The sequence below is a fragment of the Sylvia atricapilla genome, chromosome 1 (assembly GCF_009819655.1).
Source record: "Sylvia atricapilla isolate bSylAtr1 chromosome 1, bSylAtr1.pri, whole genome shotgun sequence".
In the NCBI taxonomy this organism is placed as follows: domain Eukaryota; kingdom Metazoa; phylum Chordata; class Aves; order Passeriformes; family Sylviidae; genus Sylvia; species Sylvia atricapilla.
The window spans coordinates 105,912,089-105,939,637 of NC_089140.1; the positions used below are offsets into that span (position 1 = coordinate 105,912,089).

The following is a 27,549-nucleotide window of genomic DNA, read 5'->3' on the forward strand; positions in this document are numbered from 1 at the left end:
CAGTAGCATAAATTACTTAAATTTTTCTTATTGCGTTGTTGGAAAACTTAGAACTTTCCTATTTAATGCAGAATAGAAATTGAATAGGAATTCCAGCATGCAAGAAAAGGTACACTTGGTTCTGTTCTCATCACCAGAACAGACTTCTTACCTAACTTACTCACAAAAAGAATAACTTAATAATTTGATAATTCATATGGATAATTTGCAATACATCAACTACATTCATTTGTATTAGTTCACCTACAGATTTCCTTTTAACTCACCAAAGTAAAAGTGCAGCAGTTCAGCTGAATCCTAGGCAGACATTTCTTAAGCAAGAATTTTTTTGTGTCCTTACAGTCTTCCTTGTCTTCAACTTTTAAAGCAATTCTTCAGTAATTTGCCAAGGTCTGAAAGTTTGGTGAAGTGCCTGGATTTATGTACTTGAACTAACTTACCTCAACTCACTGTAAATCAATCTCTAATGCTTTTGTGGCTAACAGGGCATGGTATATACTGTTTATACTGCAGAAATGATTGGGTTTTAATGGGATGTCTTAGAGCAACACGGTTAAAACATAGGTCCTCACAAACCACCTGCAATTTGCACTGCCTTCCCCACACAGGCACTAGTACCATGTCTAAGTGTCTTGACCACAACAAAGGCCAAAACTGCTGTTCAGACTTCATTTTCCATGTCTGCAATAATTAGTGGGCCTGTTCAGGTATGGCTACCAACTGCTGAAACACCTGTACATTGTGCACTTCTCCCTTAGCTCCTGCCACAGATCTGGGGAATGAGCGCTTTGCATAGTAGCTGTGGATACTAAACCATAGTGTCACATATCTGGGTGCAGAACATACAAATACCACTTGCGTAGCATCTGTGCAGTTTGTTGTGCCTGACAGCTGAGTTTCTGGTATTCTTGTACCTGTGGAAAAATACCCTGTTGGGCATGGTTGGTTTGCTCAGCAACCAGTCCTCCTCTACCCACAAAAATGCGCACAAGGCTGGGGAAGGATCCCCATAAGCTGCATAGGCATCGCAAAATCACCGCTCCATGGTGTTTCTGTTGCTGTTCAAACTGGCAGATCAAGATGCTGCAATTGAGAGGTCATCCCCTTGCTTTTTGTTTGGTTGGTAGCTTTCGGCATCATTTGTAATACTCTTGATCATTTTCATGGAGCTTCATGTTGCCTCATCCCTGGGCTGACAGGAGAACTTTTGCTGTTGTGATGGCTCAGGCATCATCTCACCTCTAGTCTCACATGGCACTTGGAGGTAGAGAGGAATGTTCACAGTCAGCAAAGGGAGGGCAGGGACATCATGGGGCTGCTCCATGACCTGCTGAATCCAAACAGCTGCCAGGGCCGGGTATCCTCCTGGCACATGGGCCGAGTGCTCCCTACCCACACTGTTACGGCTGTGGCCATGACCGCGTGGGGACGCATGTCTGAAGCAGCAGAGGTGCTTGCCTGTGCCGGGATGCATGGGGAGCAAATGTCAGTGCTGGGACTGGTGGGATCCTGGAGGACAGGCACGGCTGCAGTGCAGTTGCAGCTCCTGGGCCAGCCCCTGCTCTGGTCACGGTCCAGCGTTCAGCGATGCCGGGCGGAGGTGCCAGCCCGTGGCCACCCTGTGGGAAGGGCCTGGTGCATTCAGGGAGCGTGTACTGGACAGGCTAATCAGTTCTGCAAACTGTTCCAACCTAGGATTACTGTCATGCTACTTGTGGTCAGGGCACATCTTTGTCAAACTGCATCTGTCATAGGGCTGCATTAGCTTTTCCTTTGCTTTTCCTTTGCACGGAGGAGTCGGAGGATGCGTTCATTTTTTGTTAGTTCTGCTGGCAATTCATTTGCCTGGAACAAAAAACCCTTGAGGTTAGCAGAAATGAAAGAGTATTTCCCAATCATAGTTGAAAGCATTACATTCTACAGAAGATTGTACTGGTCATTATAACGACGTGGGTTTTTTCTAGTGTTGTCTCCACCGCTGTTGAAGATACCTTAGGAGACCATCTTTCAGTGTTCAAGTATCACTTAAGTCTTCAAAACAATCCCAGAATAGAATTTGAGTGACAGCTTATTTTGTGGGACTGTCCAGGCTAAATGCCCTTGGGCTCCCTATGCTTCTGCCACAGAAGTAAAGGACAGCATAGCTGCTGATTTTTCAATGGACATGAGGCAAGTCCTTATGTACTAATGCCCATAAAACTCCAAGGGATCACTTAAATTGCTAGGAAATAGTGTTACGCTGTAAGGTTGGTAATAGAATATGAATTTGTTATTTGTGTTTTTATTTATTGAATACAATTTTGGTAACACAAAGTATTTATGATGAAGCTGCTTCTGAAAATCAGTAGTTCTGTCCTGCCAAATGGCATGTTGTTTACAAAAATTAAAAAAAAAAAAAAAAATCAGAAGGAGAGATTTCAGCCACACACTTTCTTGTACTGCACACTGTAGCAGAAAAATCTTGTACATTTTCAGGTTACAGTATAAACCCAAAATGTCTATTAACAGAGACTACTGTGTGAGTGGCATTAACTGTGCTGCCATCAAGTGGAATGATGCGGAAATTAACAACCGCAGATTTTATAAATATTTACAAGATATGTGCTGAATTACTTGTTTTACAAACTTTTACTCACCCAGTCATAAATCAGAAGTAAGTTCCAGACCATGCATTTACAGTTTAAGAAAGCCATATCAAACCCTAGCAGCAAATAGTTCAGAAACATGTCAGAAGAAGACATATTCACAGAAATTATCAAACATGTAATGTTAAAACACTTCATGGGTCAAAACCATGGTAAGTTTTCTATAGAAAAGTTTGTGTTATCAAAAGAATGCAAAAATAATTAAAAAAACCTAACAGATCCATGTAAGATATGGGGAAAATGCATGTAATTTGGGATTTTTTTTCCAGTGTTAGGAATGCCCTGAATTCTACACAGAAACATGGGCTGCCCCCACTTCGATGGCACACACGGCTCTACCGCTGAGAGCTCCCCCTGTGCTCCTCACCTGGGAGGATGACTTGGCAGGACATACCTTGTTCCTCAGGCATGGATCCGCTCCTGCCTCAAGGAGCAGCGCCACTGTCCTCACGTTGCCACTCAGGACGGCTGCATGGAGAGCAGAGGTCCCATTCTAGGAAATGCCAGTGGAGGTGTTTGTATCATGCATGGGAAGAAAAGCAAAAGGCAGTGAAACACAAAGAATAGACCTAGGAGTGGGAAAGAAGTAGCGTGGAAGAGACTGGGTCATCAATAGCATAGGGTCTGATTTAGGGTGCGGGCAGCCGAGTGTGATGTGAAGGAGGTGATTTTAAATGCTTTAGTAAAAATGAAAGTCACATGCACTTTACCATAGCAGTATTTCCTTTTAATAATCACCCTTGTCAATAGATCAGAGGTGACATGAACACAGCACTTGATTCTGCCTGGCAAAATCAGTCATTAACAAGTGAAACAGAAGCACAAGCAGTAATGGAAGCCATCTCTGCATTTTATCTTTTCTCTCTGATGATTAATGGCCTCAGTGTCAAGCAGTTGATTGGTGAGGGGGTTTATGGCTGGCCTTTTGTTTGTGGTTGCAAACTGACAGTTCAAATATGTGTGGAAGCTATTTCATACTCAAAATTAATAACTAAGTTGATGCCACCTACATTTTCAAGTACATTGTGTTTGCCAATCATTTGCATGAGAGGATATCCAAGTATGTGATTTATGGACACATAAAATTAGGTCGGCCATTAAAAAGCAGCTTCCAAATAGCTGTTATTTTTCAAGCCACTTTATGAATTCAGAGGAAAACAAAATCAAGTAGAGAATCTGCTCACAACAGATCTTTTAGGACACTATTTTGCTGACTAAATGCAATAGAAGCCTGGGTATAATGTTAAATCTGTACAGTCAAGAGTAATCTACTTACAGTAGAAATAATACCAAGTGACAAAAAGCAGAATTTCTTCTATGACACAATGTGCTTCATCATTCCAAGAATTAAATTCACAGTTTTGTTTAAAAAGATTTGTGAGTGGCATCAAGGCTAAACAAGATAATTTAATTTTTGTCTTGACTTTTTTTGGCTCAAACTCCTACTGTCTTCCACTAGAGTAATCAGAAATGCCAGGTCTTTCATCAGACTCCTTGTCTTCTTTTGTTCTGCCTAAAAAAAATCTCCGTGTTTCACTACTAACCTTCAGCAGGCCAAGTGTGGGAGAGAATTTCAGCAACTCTTCTATGACATTGTTGTAGCCTTTAATGGCAGCCTTCAGTAAAGCAGTTGTACCATCCTTTAAGAAAAGAGGAATGTCATAAATGCCTTGCCTGCATTTCCCTTGCCAGGGAAGCTGGAGGAGAAGAAAAAGCTGGAGGGAAATGTCAGCTCTCTCCACACATCTGAGAGGAGAGTCTCCTCTGATCATCACCTTTGAGGGGGCACCTCCACAGCATGTCCTGCTGGTTTTAGAGTACCTGGAGGATTGTTCCTCTGGTAGGTGAGAAATGCAGGATAAAATGAACCAGTGACACCATATGCCATCTTTGTCTCTCAACTATGTGGACATTCCCATTCCCTTATTCCACGAAGCTGTCCCAGACACAACGCGAAAAAGGAAACCTGTGGTGGCACTTTGCAACCTGACAAACAGCACGGACTCTGGAGGCACCAAGCCTCCATCCAGGCTGACTTACAGCCCCCAAATGAGGCATTAAGCTGCAGACAGAGAGCAGGAGGAAGCGCTACTCACATCCCGTGCAGCGTCTCGCTCCGCTCCCCGGAGCAGCATCACTCGCACCACTTCACTGTGCCCCATCTGCGAGGCAATCCACAAGGGAGCTGTCCCGTCCTGCAAACAAAATATGACTGCTGATGTCTTCACTTCAGTGCTCTGTGCCCTCTGGTATTTTATTGCCCAAGCCTACTGGAATCGATGTATTTCAATTACTCAGTCAAATCCTACAAGGAGACAAATGCAAAGCTGTGTCCCAACCCATGTGGTAGCTTGGTGTATCAAGTTAGAACTGCTTCAGTTTGTGGAGTAGAGCTCCCTTTACTGCCTTCTCTTGCATAGTTTGCCAGAAATGTGCATTGCTCTGTGAAATGAAAGCCCAGTAAGGCACCAGCCATGCCTAAAATACACGGGGAAGTTTGAAGCACAAGGGCTAAAGGTAGCCTATGTACTTTGAACACTAGGTGATTAGATGGGACAGAGGACACAAACAAACCTCAGCATGCACGGGTAGATTCTGCAGCTGGGTGCCTGCACATAGGGAGTGAAAGTTGTTTACAGAAGCTAGGGAGCAATGCAAGGTGATAACTGATTTTCAGTATTAAATTACATTATTGATTCTCAGAGAATCTGGTGAAAACATCCCGCCTTACAGTGAAGATGAATATTTCACAAATTTTATCTTCAAAACTCCACTAGAAAACAAGGCAATTATCAAGGGGTCCAGCATGAAACAATCTGCTTTGGAAAAGTTGTCCTCTGCAATCATTTGAGCACAAAACCTCAGAAAATGAAATGCACATTCAGAGTAAGCTAAACTTTGTGATGGATTTTCCTCCCAAAGACAAAAGTGAGTTGAAGCATTAAAAGTATTTCTCATTGCAAGTAGAATTTAGTTTTGTGTCTTTTCCTCTTTTTGATTCTAGATGGCCTGATTCTCCAGACTCCAGGGGGACAACAGCAGTTGTGTGGTGCCAAACTGATTCTCATGAGCCTTTAAAAAAGGCTTTGCCTGTATGGACTTCAACACAGAAGTGAGGCCCCACAAAGCAGGGTGCCTGCTTCTGCCTTTAGGGCTTGCCAGTTCCCCTCACCACCCTCTGCAGCCTGAAGTCTTGGCTTGAAAGAGGAAGAAAAACTAAACTGAGATTTCAAAAACAGCCTTAATGGGAAGTTTCAGGAGAAATCAACTTTTTACATTTAATAAAATATTGCCACTTTGATCAAAGAAATAGTCTCGCTTCCCAGTGCCAGCTGAAGCTTCATGCAACCCAGAAAACCATTGTTGAATCAGTTCTCTGCTTTCCATGGACTAGTGAATTAACCCTTTCAAAGAAATAGAAAAGTTATTTCTTCCTTTGATATAATAATCTGAGCTTCCCTTTTTCTGATTCTGAGACGTAACAAATGCACATACTGAAATTTTCAGTATTCTCAAATGGTGAGGAACATGATCTTTGCCTACCCTTGTATGATCTCTTTATAAATTAATTCATAGCAATTAGTGACTGAACTCACTCTGGCATATATCCTCTTAATACAAGTGTCCTTTGTGATTCAAAAATAAGAAAGGCTGTCTTGTATGCAGAGTATGTGATGTTAGTTTGATGGCAAAAACTATCCCTCTCCAATTTATTTATTTTAGCGTTTTCCCTACTAGCAAGCTGACACTTGGTATTTTTCTGATCTCCCCCCACCAGAGGGCTCTAGAAAATAGCAATAGATGCATTGAAAAAGCCTGTAAAACTGGGAAAGTACCTGAGAGTAGCCTACACAATTTAATCTGCTGTGTGAATTCACGCTTGTATTTACAAAAGCAATGAAAACACAAGCTCAGCATAGGAAACAAAGCAGCTTTTGCTTACTCACAGTGAAGTTTGTAGGAACAACCCCCATTTTCAGGTAAAAATGAAAAAGAGCAAAAGGAAATGCAAATGTTGGGTAATATCACTTCTGTCAGACATTATCCTCAGTACCTCAGCTATAGGATAGAGACAAAAGTACATTATGAGGAAGAGTGGCTGTATTGAAGGACTTAGCCTGAAAAAAAGAAAGATGGTGAAGATAATTATGGACTCATATTGACTATGGTCAGCTTCTTTCTCTTAAGCAAACAGCATCTAGCACTCAGGTTTATGTAAGTATCTGTAATATTTATATGGAGTAGATGAAATTTCTGTCCATTTTCATGTTGGTGAATGATGCAAAGCAGATGCTGCATTTTACTAAGAGGTTACATGAGGGAGGATTCATGTGTAAACCCCTAGATGTTAGGGCTTGGAGATGAGTCAGGAAAAAAGTGAGAACAGGGAAAGATGCAGTTCAAAAGCTATTCTCCTTTCCTTGTCCATCTGTCCACCCAGCAGACTGCAGATAACTACATTCCTAGAATAATTTTAAACACCCCATATGTCTGTAAGGTGTTCTTTTTCCACATTTGGTTACAAGCTAGTATATATGGACAACACCTTATTATATCCAGCAGCCAGAAGTTCCAAATATACTCTGACTGAAATTATTAATACTTTTTTCTCTTAACTTAACTAACCCATTAACTAATTACTTCATCTTGCAGCTTTGAATCTCAACTATTGTTTATGGCTTCAAGTTGTAGAAAAGGCCAGATTAGGGTGGGAGGTGAAAGACCCCTCAAATTTCCAGTAGGTATTTCTGAGGGCAGACAACCTCTACTGTCAGGCTACTCAGTGTCATCTCCTCCACTGGTCTGCTCATTAGTCCACTTGCACTACTATACCTAATTTGCCAGTAGCAAATTGCTAGCTTGCTGAAGTGCACCCTATATAGATTTACTGCCTTACATGTGTATGTAAGTGCATATCATGTAATAAGAAAAAAGTAATTAATTTTCAGATTGTTTTGAATCTGCTTAGCCAGCCAGAATAAAGCCTATGGGTCTATGTTGGGACATAGACTGCCAAAACAGCATTGGCAAAGAATCTTACAGCTTTGTTTTGTAAGTTGAAGAAGCATAGAAACATCTCCTGTAGCAGGCTTCAGACATTGCCCCCAGCTCTGTCTAGACAAAAAGATGACAAAAGAATTCCTGCCCAGCTCCTCAACATTGGCAAGAGCAGAAGGCAATTACAACCCAAGAGAAAGGACATTGCCAGGGAAGAAACTTTCCAGGACGCTTCACTATTTGGTCTTGTGAGAGCTGAGCTGAAGGACTTGTACATGAACAGCCAACCCCACCCAAAATGCTCTTTGGTGTCAGAAATACCCCCATGGGATGGGAGGTGGGATACAAGACTGAGGGGGAACTGATACCCACTACAGCAGCAGGAGGAGATGTAAAAGGCAGACACATGTGTGCAGATCCATGGATTAAGCCACCAAATTCCCAAGGTAGAAAGGAAAACTTGGACACCACAAGGAAGGAGAAGATGAACTCACACCTGGCACTCTGCAGCCCAGTATTTGAGATGATGTTGCATGGAAAAGTTTTCTACCACAGTGAGAGCAATGTGGCTTGTAAAGGAGAGTGAGAGTTGTCTGGCATCGAAACTGCCCCTTCTGGAGCTACATTCCTCATGACCAACACACCACCTTCTAACAAAGTACAAATCCATTTGTTAGTAAGAAAGAGACTGAAGCCCATCCAACCATTACTTGACTAATTAAACACTAAAAATGTTCCATTTGTTAAGGAAATGTTTCAGATTACAGTGGGCCCAAATACAAATGCCATGCACTTATCCAGGCATAATCTTAGCAGGGATCGGAGGTACCCTCAAGCAAAGAAGGTCTGTCCTGCTGGAGATGAAACAGAGAAGCCAGGAGGAACATTCACACAGAGACAAGTCTTTGCCTCAACTAAGATTTAAAAATGCCTCGTGAAACATTGTGTTGTAGAAATTGGATTAGAGAGCTAAAAAAATAGTGTCAGAAAGAATTAGCTGCATTATAATTACAGATAGCAGAACGCAGATTTAATGGTAACAGGGTTCAGCCAGATCTAAAGCTCCCCAACCCTATTTTGACTTACTTAAAAGGCATTAATGCATACCTTGGTCTCTCCTTCTACGTTGAGACTTTAGACTTAATTAACAGCTTTTAACACTTCTTAAGCTTTTTCTAGGGAGACAGTGTGGAGGCAACCTAGGAGCAGCTAAGGCATCAATCCAGGGGGTAGTTGCCTGCACAGTTCTGGTGCTACAAGGTGGGGCTAGGGGCAACTGGAAAACTGTTTCAGTTAAGGCCCTTAAAACACTAATCCTCTTTCCTTACACCACAGCTAGGAGTGTACACAGACCTACACATGCAGCAGAAGCATATAGATCAGCATCTGTTGCCAGGCTATGATTTGTCATGCTTTTAATGCAGATGAAAGGAAATACTGAAAATACCTGGCAGAGCTTGTCTCATGCCACGTTGTCCACTGTTACTAGAGTTTTTGCACTCATTTGCTTTTGCCTGCTGCTTTTTCACTTGCTGCAGTCAGTGATCACAGCCACCTGGCTGATGTGCATGACTAATTATAAGGACAAGACCTTATCCCATCAATTTTAAATGTGCAATGAAGACCCAGGATAGCTACCTTGCCTGCAGGGTTTCAGCAGACCACAGGTGAAGGTCTCTCAAAGCAGGTAGAGAAACCAGATGTTTCTACGTGCTAGGTGTAAAGCTAGCCGTGCAACTCTACCTCTGGCTGTTTATGCACTCATTTTGGAGTCAAGAAACAGCTAAACAATTAAGCAACTCTTTTATTTGGAAAGCAAGAGAGCTTTCACATATGTCTCTGTATACCATGTACCTAGCCCATAGTTAGTTTAAAACCTAGAAAGCCACTTGCATCCTTACATAACTCCAGCATCCAGTGAGGCACAGTGGATCCAGCCCCTAACCCCCTAGCAGGGACCTCTGAACCAGCCACAAATCTAGCTCATACTTCCCATTTAATGATCAAACAGCAGCTCTGCTGCCTGCAGAGGAGCTAATTTCATGCCTGCAGCTGCTACTGGTTGTATATGTTTGCAATATCAGGCCCACTAGAGCGACTAGCTGGAAATGGGGAGAAAAGCTTTCTATATGTATCAAGAATTTCCAGAGATGAAGGCAATGCTCATGCTTGAATTTCAGAGTGCACAGGAATGACACAAAGTAATTAAACAAATAAACAAAAGTAAAACTAAAAATAAAAACGTTTGTCAAAATAAACTTTGACACCAAAACCACGTCTGAAGGTCTGGAGATTTCAAAAAACAGAATTTAGTACTGCTTCCTCCTAGAGCTCCCAGATTTTCAAAAGCTTTTCAAACAATTTTCAGAAGAACTCAGGGATGTTGTAGGCTCAAAAGTAATGTGGTATAACACAAGCAGAGAGATCGGTAGTTGCAAGAGATAGTGCAAGGCTCTTACATCAACATTTCATACAGCTGGAGGGTTTTATTTTGATTCAGTTTAGTGCCTGACCCAAACATGCATGTGGCTCAAACCCATTTAAAGGAGCAGTCAGTGGTTTGATCTGTTCTAGAATCATAGAAACATTTAGGCTGGAAAAGATCTGAGTCCAGCCATTAACCCAGCACTGCCAAGTCCACCACTAAACCATGTGCTCAAGTGCCACATCTACACTGTCTTTTAAAAACCTCCAGGGATGGTGGCTAATAGGGTGTAACGTGTAGATCTAGAGCAAAGCTCTCCATTTCAATTTCTTCCAAAATGACTGAGGTATTGACTTCAAAATCATATTACCAATCTCAGCTAAAACACAGAATGTTGTCCTAGCCGCAAATTGCCTTCCAATGAAACACCTCCACAGGAACCCAATGCTTGGAGAAAATGCCAGTGCTAGTTTTCATAACTATAAAATTAGAACCCAGGTCTGCCCTGGAATGTTGATCATACCTGTCGTGGCTGGTTAACCTTTGCTCCTGAAGAAAGCAGCAATCGGATGACATCCAGATATCCTCCTTGTGCCGCCAGGAAAATTGCAGAAGCTCCATCCTAAGAACAAACACATCTGTCTTACACTGTGTTGAAGTAATACCATTTTTCCATACAGAAACAAATCAAACTGAATTAAGTTCTCAGTCTTTAGTCATTATGCTTTGTAACAAGAGATATACAGCCATCCTCAAGAAACAATTACCAAAATGCAAAGTCTACTTCATAATAAACTGTGGCAAGATTTTCATTCAGTATGCACAAATACTGGTTCCCATCATATATCAAATCCAGCACTAAATCCTGTGCTTGGAATACTAAGAGTCTAGTTTGTTGAGGCATTGAGCTACATAACTAGAAATTAGTCCCAGTAAAGCAATACAGCTTCATTTAGCTTTTATATGTTCATGCAGAAGTGTTCTGCTACATGGTGGAAATATGTCAGGTATTTTGCAAAACTGAAAACCTCAGAGCTGAAGTCTGCCTTTGAGGCTGAAGGAGTAAGGCCTGCGCCATATTACTGTGACACCCCAGAAACGATCATGCTTCTGCTCTGGCATGTCTTATAGAAGAGACTTCATCTGTAATACAGTAATCTAAAAGTATTTTGTAGCTGTATGAAAAATTAGAATTTTCCTGCAAAAAGCTTGTGAAAGAATAAACTGTGAACAAATAGAGTTTTGTTTTTCTTTGACAGGTCTTTCAAGCACAGCTGTTCTCAGAATTTTACTTCAGAGAAACCTCTTCCATAGGAAGAAAAATGAAAAGTCATATTTCATTAGGTATTTGATGGAAAATTTTCAAAGAGCATTATAATCTATCTAACCAACTATAAGTAGAAATCTGTATTGAGGGTGGGACAGGTGTTTACTCATCCTGCATCCACAGCACTAAGCACAGGATGTGCTAGGACAAGTTTTCCCAGGAGGCCAGAATCTTTTAGTTTAAACAGAGACAGGAATTAACCCCTTTACTGCACCTCAGGTGTGCAAGTAGACCTCTCATGCCAGCTCAGGCAGGTGCTTATCACAAAATACAGGGCATTTTAGTGAAGGCCTGCTGTTGACCTTGTTGGCATATCACTATGTTGGGACTAAATGCTGTTATCTGCAGAGAGAGTGTGCTCAGCTACTCCTCTAACTGAAAAACACAGCACAGACTTGGTGAAGCATGAGCTGAATACACTGCCCCAGGGACTGAATTTAGGATGTTTGACATTGATTTCAAGACAAATGGTAAACACAAGAGGTGTCTGCTGGAACTAATAATGTCTGTCCCTGGGCCCTCTGATGGGCTGAAAAAATCTGGCAGCACCAGAGCCTTTGCAGGCTTCCTCCAGAGACAGAGAACACTTCAATTTAGAAAGTAAACAAGGTTGTGTAATATTGAAAAAAGCTCTTCATTGTGGGATCGATGAAGATGGAAAACCTTGCATTCACTGATACCTATTTAATTTGATTTGATGCTGTAATGAGAATGCTGTTTTGAGGCTATAATGCATTTCTGCAAGAAATACTATTTATTTAGGGTGTTATTTTGTCTCTTGCTCTCCTCACCCCTCACAAGTCAATTTTAGATTAAAACATTGATCCTGATGGTTTTTGGAGGAGTATCCAACTGTATGCTCAAAATCCCTCTCATCTGGCTGCCAGTGAAATTGCCATCCAGGTACCATGACAAATGCAGCTTGGCCCACAAAAAGAGCTAGACAACACTTTTTTCCAAGAGATCATATCATTATTTTATTGCACAACTGTTTCTGACTGGCGTTGCCCAGTGTCTATGAGCAATAAAAGTACATTTTAAAATCCAATTGCTAATATTGCTCATTTCCAGCAGAGACAACAAGGAAGTTATTTTACTGCCTTGACCTCTGGGTAAGAGTCTGCAGGTGTGGCAGCATAGCTATTTTTAAACTGAGTGGCAGCCTCTGGGATTACCCTGCAGAGGGATGAATCACTGCCCTCAGATCAGAAAGACAATTCCTATTTGCACAACAGCAAGGGTGGGAACAACCTTCTTTATAAATGAGGGGTGAGGCAGCACTGAGGTGGGGATCCCACTATGACCACTTCTGCAGTCACCAGCTCTCAGCTCCCTGCAAGCCAGTAGGAACTGGGAGTGCAACAGCACCCTGCAGATCCAAGAAACAGCCGGAAAAACTCATATATCTTGGGAGAAACAACTTCCGCTTTGTCAGTCTCGAGTGCCCTGGGGTAGGAAAGAGTGGTGGGAAGCAGAGGCAAAATCTGCTACTCGTTTCTGTTGAATGCTGAAAGGTTCAACTTATCTGTGTCTCCGTTTGAGTAAATTAAATCCAGAGCTTCATTGGTTCAATCCAACTTTCTGAAAAGTCAACTAAACAACATCAGTTCAGCCATTTTAACCTTACTTTGCCCAAAACACTGGCAAACTGGAGAATCACAAATACCAAACAACATAATTTTAACTGATATTAAAAAAAATGCTATGAAGTAATTTAAAGATTTTAATTTTCACTATTCTTTCTGGCAGAAAACTAACGTACTTCAGAGGCTGTAGAGCTATTAATTCTTCTGCAAATTGTGGTAGAACATGATATGCTCTTTTGTCCAAGGCTAATGGGTAGCACAAGTCTGTTTCCAGATTTGCTACATATCTTCCATACAGATCATGAGCCAAAAGGCAGCCAAAAAATGTTTTCTGATTCTGTGTTACTTCTCTTAGCATCATGAAAAGCAGACAGTTAACAAAATCTACATCTTAGAGGAACAGACTACTATAAAACTGCAGCATTTGGCAAATGCCTGTCTGTGCTGGAGCCAGGGTGTCTGCTGTTGTCCAAGCAACAGCACATTTGTTCCACCACCACCACTGTCAATATTGTGTGTGTCAAATAACTCACATAGAGTTGATCGTGAATGTTGGCGCCGTGCTTCAGCAGAGTTTCCACTACTTTTGCATGCCCATACTGACAGGCAGCCAGGAGAGCTGTGCCTCCATCCTGTGAAAAAGCAAAAAATGGGTACAGTCAGGTGAGAGGTCAGGTGCTGGGCTGAACATCACCGTAAAAAAAAAAAAAAAGCCAAACTTCAAGACTTGTCAGAATTTGGCTCACAGCTGTTCTGTAATGAGTAGCTACTGAATCTTTCATTACTTTAATGCCAAGTGTTGACATGTAAATCTTTCAACTTGGCTCAATCACTACATAATTTTTTTCTCCTGAGTTTTTTTAGGGAGGGAAAGGAACTAAGAAAATTCTGGTTTTTGTTCCTCATCTTCTGCCTTGCCATTAGAAGCTTTGTTCCCTTCACAACTCCAAGCTCCTCCACGTCTCTTCCTTATACAGCCAAATTCCTCATGCCTGCCAAATTCCTCCACCGATGGATGGACAGCACACCTTTCCACTGCCCCAGAGTCCATTGATCGTCTGCTCTTCTGTGGCCAGAACCTTGTGCCCTGTTTTGTCCTGCCTCTCATCATGGATTGTTGGCCTGAAGCTGAGCAGAGAGGAAGTACTTTAAAGTGTGCTAGCTGACTGTGGAAGTGTGAGTCTGGCCAAAGGCATGACCCCCAGTGAAAGCGCCGTTACTTCTGCTTGAGAAGGGATCCCTGCAGGTGGGATCAATCCCAGGCAGCCAGAGTTGCTGCACATCACCACTAAAGGGAGACCTAGGCACATGCATCAATCCCTGCTTGTGGAAACATTCCCTTGGGAGATAGTTAAGGAGTGAAACAGCTCAGTGTCACTGATGATTCAAACCAGTTGAAACAACTGAGAGAGCAAACATGTGTCTTGCCATCTTAAATGTGCTGTGCTGCACTCAAAAATCACCAGTATTTAAGATGCAGCTATGGAGAGGAAGTTCTTATCTTCCCCCTGGGATGGCATCATGCCATTGTGCAAAGATGATGCACACTCCAAAATGTCACTGCCACGGGTCTTCTCTCTCCTCCTCTGCCTTCTCCCAGTCTGAAGCCTCTCCTCCACAAGATAAACTATCTAAAGTATTTCAGATAAATGGTTTCTAGAGCTGTTATTAATGTGGACACAAAACTGTGCTTTGGCATAGACTTGTTCTCTGAAACAACTACGAAGTTGTCTGAAATATTCCACATAGACAGATATCCACAAGAGAAGTTACAGTTTGAGTGACCAAATGGATCTTTTATAATGAGAAGTATAAATCAGATTTATAATCAATGGTGCAATTTGATGTCTGTAATAGCCTTGGAAAACTCAAGTTCTGATGACTGAACTAACTCAGAGGCACTGTTTATGGCTACCCCCAAACCTCATATTCACCCTTCCTGCCTACAGCATTGAAAAGAAAAGAAGGCTTGGGTGTCAGCAAAGCCAGAGATGTGAGGCTGCTGTGTGACAGTCTAAGAACTGTCTATTAATTTTGGATTATTTGAGTTAACACAGTGTGTAATTAGGTCAGTGGAGTTAAGTTTCTCTTATGAGAAATTAGATTTTCCTGCCAAATTAAACTACTGTAATTTAATGGGAACTGCTTGAACAAAACACAAAAGCGATCGCAATTGTGCTTGGATTAAAAAGTATCATATACACACCTAGAAGACAATGGAAAAACTAATCACTTCATTAAACCTATTTCCTCTCCCCAGCCAGGTGAAAGCCACTTTGCTCAAGTGGTGACTTACCAGATCAAAGGGCTACAAGCAACAACAACAAAAAAATACACCAGAGAAATTTTAAAAGACTTTTTGTCTGAGCAAAGTTGAGAGAGAAAGGTTACTGAATTAAGAAGAGAAACTACACTATCCAGATTGAAGGTCCTCTGTGGAGAGGCAGGCAAGGAAAAGTTTTAGGAAGCTTAAAAACATTAAAGTTCCCTGTATGGAGGGTAAATAGAGATGCTCAGTTGGTTGCATATGGGAAAAGTTTGTTTATTGCTTTATGGTCTGGCTTTTGTTTTCTAAAATTCTTGTGTTCTCCACAAACTCCTGTTATTTTTAGAAGATTGTTTGGTTATTATCATAATTCCTGTAAGGCACCAAGTGACAGGTCCCAAATAAAAAGCAGGCCTGCAAAGCTAACCACAGTTGGCACAGCAGAGCTGAAGCCCAATGCCTACAATCCCAATGTGTGATCCCACCTTGGGAGATGTGACAGCTTGGGATTTAAGAATGCAACACTCTCTCAAGACATGTCTAATTAGTTCAAAAAGGGGTTCCTGACCAAGTGTTTGGTTAAACACAGTGAACAGTTTTAGACAAATACACTTTTTTAAAAGAGTAACACAATTCCATAATTCCATTAGGATCCTTCAGACTAAAGTAACCAAGTTTCCCTAGATCAAGCTGATCAGAATCCCGGGATTAGAAGAGGAGCATTGGATGGTCTCCAATTCCATCTGTCCACTCTGAATCACATATTTACTGTGGCAGAGAGAACTGGGTAACAATTCCTGGGCTCAGAGATCTGGTCCCTGATTAGGAAGGTAACTGAAATCTGAGACCTGCTCTACTGTCTGTCTGATTTATAAAGCTGAATACATTCAACAGAAGGGAGTGGGATTCCTCTGCATGCTCTGAGTTGGGGGTACCACTGTGAAAAATCAGATGTACACATTTCTGTAAGAAAGGGAAGCTGGGGGCAGAAAATTTTTCCACTGACCATGTGATAAGGCAGCACATAGTTAAATCAAGGAATTGTCAAAGTGGCGTCAAAAGTGGCATCAAAAGTGTCGAAAGGTCCATTAGTAGAAAACTCAGTCCCCCTCTTGCCTCTACTGAGCTTCCATCAGGTTTTCTCTTACACTTTACTCCAGCAAGCTCTAGCTGAAGACCCCAGTGTTTTACAGGGCATAGGAAAAGCAGATAAGTTGTGGGGGATAAAAAAAAAAAAAAAAGTTTTAACATCCATTTCAGCCATGTGATTACCTCTTTCCTTTTTGGCTTCAGCTGAGATAAGTAAAAAGCTGAAGCAGCGTCTTTGGTACTGGCAAGCCTCTTGGAAACTTTTGAGCAGGGCAGCAAGTGAGAGCTGGACACGTGAGCAAGCACTGAGGTACTCCTGGGGCTATCACTCCTTCTGCAGTGGGCAGGAGATGGCATATTGCCTTGGGTTTACTTCTTGCTCATATCCTGTTTTCCTGACACAATGAAGCCTCTATTAATCCTGCACGGCAAATATTCCCAGCTCAGACAGGAGCTGGACTTTTCTCAGCTACCTCTGCAATTCTTCCTCTGAAACCATATTTTTGCCCTCCCCAGAGTCTGTCCTCCTCAGTGCCAGCACATAACAGATCTGCAGTGAAAATACTTGGAACAGCAGCACTGGGTAAGACCACACTAAGTGGTGTAGACTTTCCTGTCTATTTGCCAACCCCTATCCTCTTCATCACCTGGAAGTAGCTTAGAATTATACGTTGTTTTACCATCTCTTAAATATGGTACCAGAGGAGGAGAACTAATCTTCTGCAATCACTGCCTGCTGAAAAACAGTCTCTGACATACTGTTCAACCTGCAGTACTGCTCAGAAAACGTGCTGCCAGGTTATTAAATAACTCATATGCTTATCACATCTATCAGAATAAAAGAAAAAAGTTTCAACCTATGCTAAATATTTCTCTGGACGTCAGACTGGGACAATGAGGAATAATATTAATGACTAATATTATATGTAATAATTATATAATAATTACTCATCAATAGTACTATTTATTCTCTTTAGAACATCAGCATTTATTGTTAATTACTTTATTACACTATTTTAGAATAGTTTTACTTTTCTTGCCTTAGCAAATATCAATTCTAATGATGCAAGGCTTAACAAGAATTGCATGCCTGTATTAAGACAGTTCTCCAGAATTCTCACATGAGAGTAACAAATGTAGTAATCACAATTCACAGATAAGGGCATGAAAAAGATGTTGGGCTTTGTATTTCCTTAGTTAAGTCTCTGTTTCTGGGATACATTCAATTTGTGTGCTCATTCCAAATCCACATTGTAATTTATAATAGAAATATATATATTCTTTGCAAACGGATTAAATTTGCACTGCCCTTTAAAAACAGGACCAGCCATATCTTTTCCAGTGCTGCTTCCAGATAAGGGTCTTAGTGAGAAAATGCTTTGACTCTAACCTGAAAAGGCTTATTTTATCAACTATATTGTTTCTGGGGTTTGGGAGGGATGGAGGAGCCTGTCACCTGGGTCACCTGTTAACACATGGATGGAATTATTCCAAGCTATGAAAACTATATTATTAAATCAGAAGACTGAAGTGATACAAAGCCACACTAGTGGACCAGTGGAAGGTGTGGACTGTCCATGTACTTCACCTGACTGGTGCCTCCTGTTCAGGCACTTGCTGGGTGACGTTGCTTGAAATCATCTCGCATGCACATGACACACCAGTTCCCGTGTTATGTCCATTGGGAGCTGGTATTGTCTTTCAACCAGCTTGTCTGGACATAGCAGAAAGCTGTGGAAGAGCAACCACAGCAAAGAGAGGAAGAGCAATAAGCAGCTTAAAAGACACTTGGGGCTGGCATATGGGCCAAGTCAGATCTGAGTTTGGAAGCAGAGGCAGGCAAGAAAAGAGGGGCTGAAATAAAAGTTTCAAGGTGAGCAACAGTAGACCCCAAACTTACATTTGTCCAAAGATGGAAGCCATTTGGGGCAGCTGAACACAGGAATATTCTTTCATACTTTAGATCTTTGCTCTCTTTTATCTGTCCTAGAATTTCACATCAATGTGTTTTGCATGCTTCATAAAAGATTGTATATTGTCATGAAGGCTCAGACAATTTCAAGCCTGCTGTTCATCTCCTGGATGAAATCTTGGCCTCGTCACAAACTCCTAGTTCTCAGGCTCTGGAAAGATTGAGTGAAGATGTAACTGTCCCTCCCGAAGGGAGAAGAAGGTATTGAGCCTCTGACTTGCCAGCTGAATGCAAGGGAAGATGATCCCTCTGAATCTTGCTAACCCCATCCATACCGTGAAATAAAAGGCAGAGAAGCAACATTTATTTTAATGTGCAACCTTGCCCAATAAATCTGTCCCACATGAGATTATCTAGCACTTTAGGATACAGCTGTTGTATTTAACACTGCAACCTCCTGCATTGCCAACTTTCACAGCTGCACTCCATGTTGTGTTAAACAGCCACAATTTCATTCAAGCTTTTACTACAGATTGCTGCTGTGGTCAGAGAGTGGCTCACCACAAGCACAGTTCCCTGGGGTATCAGAATCCTACTCTATAGGCACGTGTGAACTCTGGCCACAAAACATCAGGATTTTTAGCCGCTCGAGCATAACGAGCTGAGTTTCTGATGTTCCACCGATCCTGTTAGTATTTAGAGTCTGTATTTCCAGGGACTCCAGAAAGCAGGTATGGATTGAGACAATCATTCAAATCACAGACTAAAAGAGAAAATTATTTCTGTGGAGTAAAGAACTATTGTTTTTTCAAAGATATCACTAGGGATCCCAGGGCAAATGACTTGCTAGTGTCCTCCTCCCCAGACTATGGCAACACTTCAAAATGTAGCCAGCATGTCAAGGATAAATATGTTCTTTCCCCCTTGTTTGCTGAAAGCAGAGGTGCTAATACTACCTGGGGCAAAGAAACTGGGTTGATGTACACTGCTGTCAGTGATGAACTTGATCTTGCTGCTGTTGATCCCACGAGGAATGAGGAACTCAGGCCCTGCCACCTGTGCTTTTGGCTATTCTAAGAAGATTTTGGAAAAGGACCTGCCTAAACAAAGAAATAAAAGCTGTGAGATGCATTTCATCTTCTTGTCCCAGATGGCAAAGTGGGAATTTAGGGAGGACTGAAGGCAATATGCTCTTATGTATCCTATGGTGGCATCCAGAGACATCCCAACGTTGATGAAATGTAAGTTCTATGCAACCAGAGAACATAAACACCTAAATCAGGATCCTACCTGGTATGTACAAAAAGACACTTTGATACTGTATTGGGGGATGGCTTATGAGTAAAGACTGGCATCATTGTCAAGGCACCTTGATGAACTTATGCCACTAAGTCTAGGTAGGCAAAGCTTGTCCAAAGCTAATATTTCACAATATGTTGCATTACTCATATTAGTGAAAAAATGTTCACGTGAGGAAATTTCATCATCTTAATGCTGCTCTGTCATGTTTCACATGAATACAAAAATCCCAACCTTGACTGTCAGAATATATCAGCATGCAAAATGAGACCAATCATCTTACTTTATTCTTAAATTCAGTGGAGGCTCCAAAGGAAAAGAGAAACTTCACTACATCGTTGTGGCCTTGCTGTGCAGCAAAGAACAGAGAAGTCGCACCTGACTGTAAAGGAAAAATGGATTGAAAGAATAACAAACATAACACACTTGATTCAAGTACAGGCATTTCAAATTAAAAAGTATTGAGCTCAATCAGTTGAATATCAGCTGAAAAGACATGATGGCTTTGAAGACTCCAGAAGGCACCAGGTATCTTAACTCAATCTTCTTCCCACTGCACTGAAAAATCTGTCCAGCATCATACACTTGAGAAGGGAGGGAGGGAGGGAGGAAGGAAGCAAGGAAGGAAGGGAGAGAGGGCACTTTCCTAACTTTGGGCTCTCTCACCCCATGGAAAAAATGGGGAAACGGGAGCTACACGTGAAATTCACTCCAGTGCCTAAAATCTTTACAATAGTACATGGCCCCATTTAGACCATTTCAGAGCCTGCTCTCCTGGGCACATTTATGGGACTCTCACTTCCCCAGGCTTCACAACACTTCAGAGCACAAGAGCACTGGTTGGAGTAACTGCATTTAGTTGCAGAACAGTGCCATTGGTCTTTAGTGCTTAAACTTCATCTGTTATGCTTCCTTTCTGCAACAGAGTGGTTTTGGAGGCTTTTGGTGGTTTTCTTTTTGTTGGCCTGTTGAATCAGTATTTCCTGAGTGATAATCAAGAGCAGCTCCATAAAGCTGTTCTTAACTTTTTCTTTTGTTGCTCCTTTCCATGCAATGTTTACCTAAGGGAAGGGACATACTTTAGTGCATGTTTTGTTAGAACAGGACCCCACTGAAAGACACTGACAATCATAGTTAGAGCAAGTTTAGGCCAGTAAGTGCAAAGACACCTACATCATCAAATGTGGCATTCATTGAATCAGTTACTTGATTATATCAGTAACAGATGTCAGCATGAGATTAATGCTCTGGTTCCAGGTAACCAAGGAAAGTAAGAAACATTGGCTTGTACTGTTGGAGCAAATGAGCACACTCTATTCTGCATGACTTGCCATTATCCCATGTAACTTCATGCCCTCCTTAAACTGCTCTTCTCTTAAAACCGGTGGTTGTCCCCGAGCAATTCTGCTCTTCACACAGCCAACACGCAGATCAGAGCAACTGCAATCCTTGCAACAACCTGCATGGAGTATGAGTGAAAGGAAACTTCCCAAAAAAATCAGTTGCTGATGTCCCTTCCATGCTGATGTCATGGTGCAAGACATGCCTTGAATGCCAAGCAGAGATGCAGGGAAGGGTATGGGTGATAAAGCTGTGTGACTGCTAGAGATGAGTTGGTTCAGACTAAAAGGCAGAAACTCCAAAACATACAGAGTCAAAAAATAATCCCTGTGCTAGCAATGGCATCCACTCCATTTTAATAGCCAGGCTCCAAGTCAAAAGGTAAAGGTCTTCTTATTATTTATCCCATCTGGAGATCTGTAAATTGTTGTGCCAAAAAGTAAAACTGCAAATACATAAAAGGCGTAACCCTAGGGGCTTACATCCCAGATGTAACTGACCCTCACCAACCAGGTGTGCTGAAAATGTTTGATGAGTTATTATAAATGTACCTCTGGCATCTGATTTTCTATTGCAAACTCCAGATACCTGATTCCCTGATGTCCTCAGAACAGAGCCTGGCATATGTGTTATAAATACACTATACAGCAAGTGACAAAGAAACAATTGGCAACAGGCAGCAGACAACACTCTTATTATTTATAACAAACCAACAGTCACTTTAACAAGCCCTGTTTGAATCCTACCTCTCTCTGCAGATTGATATCTGCTCCTTGCAACACCAATTCCCGTACACAATCTATGTGGCCATAGTAAGATGCTACCATCAGAGCTGTTGTGCCAAGCTGGGAGTAAGGAAAAACAAGTCAGTACCTTCAACAGACACCTACAGCAATGAATCAGGCTGTCTGGATGAGACAGCATCTCTGCCAAAAAGCTGGAGGGATCTTATGATACTTTATTGTCCCTAAATAAGTGCAACAAGTATAAAAATAATGGGGTTTGCTCCTAAACAGCTTTTTTTTTAAAAAAAAAAAGTATCTCTCTTTTTAATCAGAGAATCCCAAAGTTGTTTGCATCATTTCCAGAAGAATAACCTCAGACACAGGAGCTGTGACTCAGCTGAGTCACTTAGAACTCTGAGTCATAGTCAGGAGAAGGGGCTGGGTGATTTCAACAGTAATTCCCTATCCAAATAATGAGAGCAAACTCACTCAGTGACTCTTCACATTATAAGAGAGAACTTTCTGTACAGAAATCTATGTTGAACTCCCTCAGTACAATATAAGGTCACTTCCAGTGAACCAAGTAGGATTTATATGTATGCAGTGTATGGACAATATGCAGAAACCACATGCATAAGGATGAAACACATCCTTCAAAACAATTCACACAGAACAGCTCAATTAAAAGAAGGAATGGGTGACATTACAAAAAAGAAATATGTGGTCCTCATTGTACAAATATAATTTAATCTAGAAAATATGTATGTCTGATACAATAATTAATGCAGTGCAGTGTGAAAGTTCTTGTCCAGAGTTAGCCTTCTTTTGGGAAAAAATGAACAGTAGTGACTTTATTTTTTCACAGTGATCTCTGTCCTGTTTACTACAAGTCTCCATTTGAATAACCTCCCGACCCTTGTCAGAAAGACAGTCATAGCATCAGCTCCAGAATTACTATAAGACAAATACTTGCCTACGGGACAAAAAATGAAATTAAAATGAAAAGATAAAGATAGGTTAAAGTCATGGGCTTAGAAAATCTCTTATACTTTGAAGGTATTCAAAGTGAGAGAAGCTGCAACAAGTTCATGTTTCGGGCTGGAAGTGGCATTAATCCTTGCCAACACCAGCATGACTCCATATCAGTCAGTCCCAATGCCAAACAAAAGAAACCTGGAACTTCTCAATCTCCTTTTCCCCTTGCTTTTTGGCTCAGCTTAGCACAATCAAGTATCTCACCATGTGTTGCAGGCAGAATAGAAATACCTATTCATTATCTGTTTTATCAACCCACTTCTAATCTCAAAACTAATTTCAATCCATGTCAATTATAGTAAGGAAATTCCCATGACATCTGTCATGTATTTGGGCTCCTCTTGCTGGGCAATCTTGTGCCTTCATGTTGGTGCCCAGTCCAGAGATTGGGTGGAGGGGGAAGAATTTAGGAGGCTAGCAGTTGTTCAAATTATGAGAAGGTCTGCTAGCTGACAGAATCATTGCTACCTGGGCTCAGTTGAGCCAACTCTTCACTGTGATTTATTACTACAATGACATTTCTTTGCAAAGAGAAGCCCGAGGTGCTAGGATCTGTGTTTTTAATGTCAGCAGCACAAATAACTATGTAAGACACATTTTTGAGTGCTGGCAAATTCTTAACCTCTTGCCACTGATGTAAATCATCACGCTGCTTTATCCTTCATTTCAAGCTTGTTTACTGACAGGAGAAGGTTTTAAATCCTCCTGAAGTACTATAAGACATTCATATGTTTCATGTTAGATCACTACTACACCCTCTGCACGGTGGGCCATGGAAAGTGATGCAGAATGAGTGCTGTGGCTGTAGGTGCATTGTGTGCATACGCTGTCTTTGCAGTCCACATCTACTCGCCCACTGTTCAGCAGCAGCTGGAGGAGAGCCAGGTTTCCTTTTCTTGCAGCCCAAAATGCAGCATTGGCAAGTGGTGTTTCTTTCTGGTGGAAAAAAGAAAAAGGAAAAAAAAAAAAAAAAAAAAGAAAGCAGAAATAAATCACTTTGGAAAATACATTGGGCAAGCATACACATTGCATACATTCTGCATTCAAGTGAGGCAAGTTTCAGCTAAGTGTGCTCTTCTTTCAAGCCCAGAGCATGGAAAGGAAGCTAATTTCATTTCCTTTTGCAATTAAAGAGACCAGTCTTCCTGTGCTTTCTCATGTTAATTCAAGTCTTCCTTGTGTCCATGGCAGCCTATGTCTCAATGAGAAATGATGATGCTAGGCCACATCCACAGGGAAACATCACAGAAAACAACATACTTGGGGATGTCTGTATTGTCTGCTTCTGTGGTGGGGCTGGCCACAGGTAGGCTGAAGCATCCTGCTGCCATCTCCTGCTGCAGGACATACCCTTGGGTTTCAGATTAGCTCTCTGTCATTTCCTCCTTTTCTGCACGCGAAGTTCCAATACAGGAAAAGTATTGCTCATGCTCATGCATCTCCCAGATGCTTGTTCTACATCCTGCCTGGAATTAACACCCTGTGACTGTGGGCATGTGCAATATCTCCTGGGTAGGAGTGAATGATGACTGCTCCAGCATAGGAAAAGGACAGAAAAAAAAGACATGGACTTTGCTCCTACCCTCTTTATCTAATCAATGTAGATAGCTGCCAATATTCTGCCTTGACAGGTAAACACTGTCAAGGGTGAAGTGTAGGGGAAACACTGTGATGGCAATGATACATACCCTAGAGCAGGCTCATGCTGCTGCTTTTTTAATAAGGGCCCAAACCACCTACGAAGGAGTAAAGCATCACTTCACCAACAGTCACACCAAAGCAGAGTCAAAAATGCCCCGGGGTGTTGCTTTCCAGCAAACCCTGACTTCAGGATAACCCTAGGAGAGTGCATAGTGGATATAAAAGTCAATCATTCAGCTTCAGAAATGACATAGGCACTTCTTTTCTAAATGTCAATGCACACATGTAATGTGGCAGGGAATCAGGATTCAATAGTTTCATGCTTCATAATTAAAATGCATATATACAGCATAGTTTAAATTGCTTCCTTCACTAACATGAAGACAATAAACTTTGCTGAAACCAGGAGACACAAAAATCATGAATCTGAACCTATCTCAAGTCTGTCACAGTGAGCACTTTGCATTGGCTGCATTTTTAATATTAACAGGTTGGAAAATTGGCAGCTGTTTCAGATGAGGGATGTTCCAACCATTCAATAAATTATAAGTCACTTCCTTTAAATTGATAGTGGTATTTCTTGTACCAGCACACGCAGGAACAGGAGTCTGAAAATTTTATCAAGCACAATAAGCTAAATTCTGATCTTCTTTTTACACCTATTGCATTTCCCTGGAGAATCTGTAGATAATGTTGATTAAAGTAGAGACAGCAGTTTATACCCTCCTCACTGGCAACACTGTAGTGCCTTCCTATCTTTACCCTTAGAACCAATAAAACTTTACATAAAAGCAAACAATTGGCCTAAACACACAGAAGTTCATATTGCCCTTTCTGCTCTGATTTATTAGATAGGTATTTATTTACAGAGATAGCAGTTAGGAATATTGTCTTATTGGCCTTGTTATTATGATATTCACTGGAAAGCTATTGCAAAAGAATTATGTTTAGCCCTTACAGAATGGACAATCAAATTTCTTAGGTTTTATTGTCTCAAACTATCCCTTAAAGTTTTAGAAAGTCTAGAGGTATGGCAATACATCCATAAAGGGGAAGATTTATTTAATCCACCCCACTTTTCACTACAAGGGCACAGTAGCAGACTGAATTTTATAATGGCTCATCATATACCACTACTTTCACTGGTCAGGTATGCAGGAACTGGAATCCATACTCAGGAATTCCTTACCTGCCTTCACCAGTTCATGTGAGAAGATAAAAGAACTAAATGTCCAGTGTGACCCTGGAAGAAGATGAGAAATTCAAAGACTTTTGCCTTATGAGTCATAAATTCCTGCCTCTTTTTTTCTCCCCTGTAAGTCCTACAGTAGCTCTCCAGCAGAGTTGTCCTTATACTTTGGATCAGACCCAAGGAATGGAAGAACTCCTCAATGCACCAAGGACACAAAACTAAGGTTTTTTCCCATTTGTACTGACTCTTATAAAGCACTTTTACTTCCCCTTGTGCCCCTATATTGCTTGGGATTCCTTGTATGAAAGTAGAGTATACAGCGCACCCAGACCATCAACCATCCACTGATTAGATTAAAAAATCAGATGCAAATCTGAGCTATTTTACCTGCTAAGGTGAATGAAAGTGCAAAATCATGTAGTGATCTGGGCACCTTACAAGAACAGCCTCATTGTGTACCACGTGGCACTTTATATCTCTGGATCTCTATCTCTGTGCTCTTCACTTTCATCAGCAATACTGGCATCACTGATAGGCAAAACGTAAGACAGCACTTTGGGTTTAATAATCCAATTAATTGAATTATTTTTGAGCAATAAATGGGTTTACAGCTGCAGGATGTGACTGCTGTCATTCGGTTATGAACTCAGCCTTGTCCCATCAGATACTTCCTAGGCAGAGGTAATGTTGAATTTCAAGAGATTAGTTGGATAAAATTTTCATGCAATTCTTATCATAAAGCTAGTCGGCTCCCAAAGCATCCTCTAAGTAAACAACTGGTCCTCAGCACTGATAGTCTGGGAGCAGAATGTAATAAACCTTTGAAAATTATTAGCTAATAGCTTCCATGAAAATTGCTTGTTTCATTATGTCACTTGTGCCAGCATAAGCAACTTTCAGGATAAAAATTCCTTCACTTCATCAAGTTCTCTAAAGCTTTATTTTAAAATCTAACCGTGCTAATAATTTTGATTGTTTGTACGCTTTTATGAGAGCCCAAAGATTAAAAGCTGCATTGTATTCATACTGTATTGGCATGAGAAAAAACACTTTTTCAAAAATGGCTTAGAGGAAAATATGTATTATATATCTGACAAAACTGTTTCTCTGCAGAGATACAGAAAAAATGAATTGCGCTAATGTATCTGTGTCATTACAGGGAATATTAAGGGGGAAAGTATAATTTAAACGCTGTGACCACCAGCTCCTGCTCCCTGGCCTGCCTTTGACTTGCTGTTTGCAGAGAAAGGGCAGGTGACAGTGGGGTGACTGCTGAGGAGGAGGAAGAGTGCAGTTCTTAAACAGGGACCTTGCAGATGAAAGAAAGGAGGCAATAGACAAAGAGAAAGGAAAGAAAGGAGAAAGAAAATGCTAGTTCACGCTGGCTTGTTCTTGTGCTGGCAAAATACAAGAAAATTCCCTTTTCTTTCTTAGTTTCCAAACCAGTCCTAATGGGAAGGAGAAATTGAGTAAAAAGTCTGAAGAAGAAGAACTGGAAATCAAGATCAAGCATGATGGAAAAGGATAGTGCAACTTAGGAGCAGAGTTCTTTATCAGATAGCAATGTATCCTACATGAAGGATCCTGATAAAAAGGAAAGGTAGTTCAATATATAAATGTTTAGTCAGGCAAGATGTGGTAGAAGAGAGGATATTTGTGTGAGAAAGAAAGATAAACGCTATGCCATGGGTAAGAAGGATAAGATAGAAAATGTGATCAGCCAGTGGCAAACAGATACTAAGAATCCAAGTTAAGTTCATGATCTCCTGAGAGAAAGAGAAAATGCAAAACAAAATGTCACAGAAAGGAAGAGAAAACAGAGAGAGGAAGGTATGATCTGCAGTTCCTCAGAGGGAGGGGAAAGCAGTGAGCTACTTTGAACAGGAATACTTGAGGGAATACAATCTGAGAAATAGGGCACAGAAAAGGAGCTGATAGGGACAGAACAGAAAGTAAGACCTGAAGAACAAGTTAAATAAACAAGGAGGCTGAAAAAGGATAAGAAAGCAAGAAGAAGCTGGCATCACCAGGAACATGGGGCTGTTAGGGTGGATGCTTGTGAGTAATG

General features: G+C 41.2%; 1 protein-coding gene across 1 annotated transcript; it reads right to left on the reverse strand.

Moving 5' to 3' along the window:
• Positions 1–1,457: 1,457 nt before the first annotated feature.
• ANKRD29 (ankyrin repeat domain 29) lies at positions 1,458–26,007 on the reverse strand. The gene is made up of 11 exons (XM_066314385.1): positions 25,941–26,007; positions 25,479–25,532; positions 23,474–23,643; positions 21,635–21,733; positions 19,831–19,929; positions 13,515–13,613; positions 10,592–10,690; positions 4,742–4,840; positions 4,190–4,285; positions 3,040–3,138; positions 1,458–1,845 (listed from the first exon to the last, which is right to left on the reverse strand). The coding sequence occupies exons 1-11, from the start codon at positions 26,005–26,007 to the stop codon at positions 1,762–1,764; spliced, it is 1,065 nt and encodes a 354-aa protein (XP_066170482.1). The 3' UTR covers positions 1,458–1,761.
• Positions 26,008–27,549: the final 1,542 nt, after the last annotated feature.

Coding starts and splice junctions, on each gene's coding strand:
- ANKRD29 (XM_066314385.1), bottom strand. CDS start 26,007: ATGCCAGTATTGCTGATGAAAGTGAAGAGCACAGAGATAGAGATCCAG. Junction 25,533..25,940: donor GAGATATAAAGTGCCACGTG/GTACACAATGAG, acceptor ATCTTCTTCCAG/GGTCACACTGGACATTTAGT. Junction 21,734..23,473: donor ATGTGGACTGCAAAGACAGC/GTATGCACACAA, acceptor CCTTACTCCCAG/CTTGGCACAACAGCTCTGAT.